The sequence below is a fragment of the Stegostoma tigrinum genome, chromosome 50 (genome assembly GCF_030684315.1).
Source record: "Stegostoma tigrinum isolate sSteTig4 chromosome 50, sSteTig4.hap1, whole genome shotgun sequence".
Taxonomy (NCBI): Eukaryota; Metazoa; Chordata; class Chondrichthyes; order Orectolobiformes; family Stegostomatidae; genus Stegostoma; species Stegostoma tigrinum.
Window position 1 is genome coordinate 320,724 of NC_081403.1, and position 5,380 is coordinate 326,103.

A 5,380-nucleotide genomic window follows, 5' to 3' on the forward strand; every position below is an offset into this window, starting at 1 on the left:
GTGCAGCACAGCCATGAGCTGAGGGCACAGAACGGGGACAGACAGAGAGAGAGAGAGAGAGAGGGGTGGGGGTGGGGGTGAGGCTCTGTTAGTAAAGGACGATGAGGCAGCGAGAGGCCGAGACTCAAAGGACCTAATCAAAGCCTAATCAGAAGTGGGTGCTGTTGGATGTCGTGGCAAGGGGGATTCCCCCCCACCCCCAAAACCTCCCTCCAACCCCCCCACCCCCAAAACCTCCCCCCCCACCCCCAAAACCTCCCCCCCCACCCCCAAAACCCCCACTGAGTTGGCGGTATTGGTGGTAACGGCGGCCATCTTTGTGAGGACCATCCTCTCCGTGGAGTGTGGGGCCTGGCGGCGGCCATCTTTGTGGGGGGCACGCGCTCCGTTGAGTTCCGATCATGGTGGGGGTTGGCGGCGGCGGCCGTCTTTATGAGGGGCACCCTCGCGAGCGAGTTGGTTGCGGGTGGCAGTCGGCTGTCTTTTTGAGGGGGACAATCGATTTTATGGGGAGGCGGGGAGTTTGGGAGGGTATTTTTTGTGAGGGGCGCTCTTTCCGTTGATTTCATAGCCGGGTGTGCCTGTGGCGGCCATCTTTGTGAGGGGCATGCTCCGTCTGCCGAAAGCCGTGGTGGTCATCTTTGTCGGGGGCACTCTCCGTATACATACTGATGAAGTGAGGAGCGGTCGTGGCCATCTTTGTGAGTGGCGCTCCCCCGAGCCGAATTTTTGGAGGGGGAGGGATGGGGCCGCCATCTTCCTGAGGGGCACATGCGCTACTGGGTTGTTAGCGACGTGTGGCGAGGTAGGTGGCCATCTTTCTGAGGGGCAGTAGCCCGAAGGGTAGGACAGCAGTGATAATGGGAACTGCAGATGCTGGAGAATCCAAGTTAACAAAGTGTGGAGCTGGATGGACACAGCAGGCCAAGCAGCATCTCAGGGGCTCAACAGCTGACGTTTTGGGCCTAGACCCTTCATCAGAGAGGGGGATGGGGAGAGGGAACTGGAATAAATAGGGAGAGAGGGGGAGGCGGACCGAAGATGGAGAGTAAAGAAGATAGGTGGAGAGGGTGTAGGTGGGGAGGTAGGGAGGGGACAGGTCAGTCCAGGGAAGACGGACAGGTCAAGGAGGTGGGATGAGGTTAGTAGGTAGATGGGGGTGCGGCTGGGGGTGGGAGGAAGGGATGGGTGAGAGGAAGAACCGGTTCGGGAGGCAGAGACAGGTTGGACTGGGATTGGGATGCGATGGGGGGAGGGGAAGAGCTGGGCTGGTTGTGTGGTGCAGTAGGGGAAGGGGAGATTTTGAAGCTGGTGAAGTCCACATTGATACCATTGGGCTGCAGGGTTCCCAGGCGGAATATGAGTTGCTGTTCCTGCAACCTTCGGGTGGCATCATTGTGGCAGTGCAGGAGGCCCATGATGGACATGTCATCTAGAGAATGGGAGGGGGAGTGGAAATGGTTTGCGACTGGGAGGTGCAGTTGTTTGTTGCGAACTGAGCAGAGGTGTTCTGCAAAGCGGTCCCCAAGCCTCCGCTTGGTTTCCCCAATGTAGAGGAAGCCACACCGGGTACAGTGGATGCAGTATACCACATTGGCAGATGTGCAGGTGAACCTCTGCTTAATGTGGAATGTCTTCTTGGGGCCTGGGATGGGGGTGAGGGAGGAGGTGTGGGGACAAGTGTAGCATTTCCTGCGGTTGCAGGGGAAGGGGCCGGGTGTGGTGGGGTTGGAGGGCAGCGTGGAGCGAACAAGGGAGTCACGGCTCAGTTCGCAACAAACAACTGCACCTCCCAGTCGCAAACCATTTCCACTCCCCCTCCCATTCTCTTGATGACATGTCCATCATGGGCCTCCTGCACTGCCACAATGATGCCACCCGAAGGTTGCAGGAACAGCAACTCATATTCCGCCTGGGAACCCTGCAGCCATATGGTATCAATGTGGACTTCACCAGCTTCAAAATCTCCCCTTCCCCCACTGCATCCCAAAACCAGCCCAGTTCGTCCCCTCCCCCCACTGCACCACACAACCAGCCCAACTCTTCCCCCCCACCCACTGCATCCCAAAACCAGTCCAACCTGTCTCTGCCTCCCTAACCGGTTCTTCCTCTCACCCATCCCTTCCTCCCATCCCAAGCCGCACCTCCATCTACCTACTAACCTCATCCCACCTCCTTGACCTGTCCATCTTCCCTGGACTGACCTATCCCCTCCCTACCTCCCCACCTATACTCTCTCCACCTATCTTCTTTTCTCTCCATCTTCGGTCCGCCTCCCCCTCTCTCCCTATTTATTCCAGTTCCCTCACCCCATCCCCCTGTCTGATGAAGGGTCTAGGCCTGAAACGTCAGCTTTTGTGCTCCTGAGATGCTGCTGGGCCTGCTGTGTTCATCCAGCTTCACACTTTGTTGGGAAGGACAGCAGAGTGTGGTGGTGGCCATGTTGGTGAGGGGCAGTCTTTCCGCAGAGTTGACAGCAGAGTAGGGTGCCGCTGGCCATCTTTGTGAGGGGCACCGCCCTCACCACCAGTCCCATTTGGAGGGGATGGTGTGTTTTACACAATCACACTCACACGGAGGTAGAGGGACCTCCAGTGTGTCCTCTGGGGGGGGGTGGGTGAGAGCAGGGGGGGGGGGTGTACAGGGCAGAGGGATCTCCAGAGCGAGCCAGGAACGTGACCATTCTTCCCCAGCCTAGCCCACCATGCTGAACGGTCTCATCCTGGCCCCCATCTCGCCATGCCCCCTCCCCAACACTGATTACCCATCCGCCCCTCTCGTCCGTGAACTGACCCCTGCCATTCCTCACGTGTGCCCCCCGTCCCACTCTCCCCATCCCCACTGTCCCACCCACTCAACGCCAGCTCTGTCCCTCTAAACCCCCCCCCCCAAAAACACTTTCCCCACATGATATCCCACAATGAGACCGCCGTCCCGCCTCCCCACCAATGCTCCTCCTAAGCTCGGGCCAGACGTCTCCCACTCCGTCTCGCCCTTCAGCCCATCCAGTCCGTGCTGACCCTAATCCCACCGGTCCCACACTTCTCTGCTCCTGGCCCCTATCCCCCCCAAACCCTTCCCTCCCCACGCACTGATCCAAATCTCCTTGATGTGCTGTAACTCGAACCACGTCCACCGCTTCCTCAGGAAGGTCATTCCACACACGCACCGCCCCCCGGCTCCGTGTAAAAACATTAAATTCTCTCCCCAAACCCCCAACCCTCCTCCAAAGCACGACCCACCCCCCCCCCGGCCCCAGAAATACCCCCAACCCGAGGGGAAGAGGTAACCCACCGTTAGTACGACCCACACTTCTCATGGTTGATAAGGCCATTCCCCTCATTGTCCGCGCTCGGTTGTGTGGGGGGAGGGAGGGGGTGGGGGGTGGGAGAGGGTTTTCCCCAGCCCCTGTAGGGGGTGGGGGAGGTAGGATATTCAGGCTGCGGAGGGAGCCGGGGGGGGGGGGCAGGGAGGTGGGAGAGGGTTTTCCCCAGCCCCTGTAGGGGGTGGGGGAGGTAGGATATTCAGGCTGCGGAGGGAGCCGGGGGGGGGGGGGGGGGGCAGGGAGGTGGGAGAGGGTTTTCCCCAGCCCCTGTACAGGGTGGGGGGTGGCGGTGGAGGGGGAGGTAGGATATTCCGGCTGCGGAGGGAGATGGGGGGGGGGGGGGTGCGGGCAGGGGGTTTAGGGTTTCCCCAGAGTGACCCCCGGGGCGGCAGGCCTGAGGGAAGGCAAGAGGCCGGGCTCCATCAGGAGTGGGTTTGCTGGGAGTTTGGAAGAGTTTGTGGGGGGTGGGGAGGGAATGTGGGTGTAGAAAGAGCCCCCGGATTCGGGGCTCAAAGGGAGATGGGTTTGGGACTGAGATGAGGAGAAATATCGTCACCCGGGGGGTGGGGGGGTGTTTGTATCCTGCAGAGAGCCGGTGCGGTGGGGGGGGGGGGGGGTTGGTGCAGGATCAGGGAATATTTTCAGGAAGGAGTCGGATGTGGTTCTGAGGGAGAAAGCGGAGGAACAGGATGGAAGTGGGACAGTCGGCCGCCATCCAATAGAACGGGGGAATGCTCTCGAAGGGCTGAATGGCCCCATTCCTGTTTCTGTTTCCACAATTATCATGCAGCGTTCCTCAACACTGACCCTCCGACAGTGCCCGCTCCCTCAACACTGACCCTCCGACAGTGCCCGCTCCCTCAGCACTGACCCTCCGACAGTGCCCGCTCCCTCAGCACTGACCCTCCGACAGCGCCCCCTCCCTCAGCACTGACCCTCCGACAGTACCTGCTCCCTCAGCACTGACCCTCCGACAGTGCCCGCTCCCTCAGCACTGACCCTCCGACAGTGCCCGCTCCCTCAGCACTGACCCTCCGACAGTGCCCGCTCCCTCAGCACTGACCCTCCGACAGTGCCCGCTCCCTCAGCACCGACCCTCCGACAGTGTCCGCTCCCTCAGCACCGACCCTCCGACAGTGCCCGCTCCCTCAGCACTGACCCTCCGACAGTGCCCGCTCCCTCAGCACCGACCCTCCGATAGTGCCCGCTCCCTCAGCACCGACCCTCCGACAGTGTCCGCTCCCTCAGCACCGACCCTCCGACAGTGCCCGCTCCCTCAGCACTGACCCTCCGACAGTGCCCGCTCCCTCAGCACTGACCCTCCGACAGTGCCCGCTCCCTCAGCACTGACCCTCCGACAGTGCCCGCTCCCTCAGCACTGACCCTCCGACAGTGCCCGCTCCCTCAGCACTGACCCTCTGACAGTGCCCGCTCCCTCAGCAGTGACCCTCTGACAGTGCCTGCTCCCTCAGCACTGACCGTCTGACAGTGCCCGCTCCCTCAGCACTGACCCTCTGACAGTGCCCGCTCCCTCAGCACTGACCCTCCGACAGTGCCCGCTCCCTCAGCACTGACCCTCCGACAGTGCCCGCTCCCTCAGCACTGACCCTCTGACAGTGCCTGCTCCCTCAGCACTGACCCTCCGACAGTGTCCCCTCCCTCAGCACTGACCCTCCGACAGCGCCCCCTCCCTCAGCACTGACCCTCCGACAGTGCCCGCTCCCTCAGCACTGACCCTCCGAGAGTGCCCCTTCCCTTAGCACTGACCCTCCGACAGTGCCCGCTCCCTCAGCCCTGACCCTCTGACAGCGCCCGCTCCCTCAGCCCTGACCCTCCGACAGCGCCCGCTCCCTCAGCCCTGACCCTCCGACAGTGCCTGCGAGGGGAGACGGAGGATGTCGGCAGTCGGGTGGGATGGAGTTCAGCGGGGTCGGGGGGGGGGGGGGGTGGTGGGGGCGCGGGGAGAGGGTGAAACCATGTCCCAATCCGGCAGGCTGCTCTTACCTTGGGCAGCAGAGGAGCAGGAGGCATTGGGCGAGGCACCTCATGGTGGAA

The 5,380-nt window shown here is 61.9% G+C and overlaps 1 protein-coding gene across 1 annotated transcript in view; it reads right to left on the bottom strand.

Moving 5' to 3' along the window:
* Positions 1-565: 565 nt before the first annotated feature.
* The window catches only part of LOC125450398 (uncharacterized), a 32,826-nt gene continuing 28,011 nt past the window's right edge, over positions 566-5,380 (bottom strand). The window contains 2 exon segments of the mRNA XM_059643263.1: positions 566-760; positions 5,330-5,380. The exon segment at positions 5,330-5,380 is cut by the window's right edge and continues 74 nt beyond it. Coding sequence (XP_059499246.1) covers positions 566-760; positions 5,330-5,380 — 246 coding nt within the window.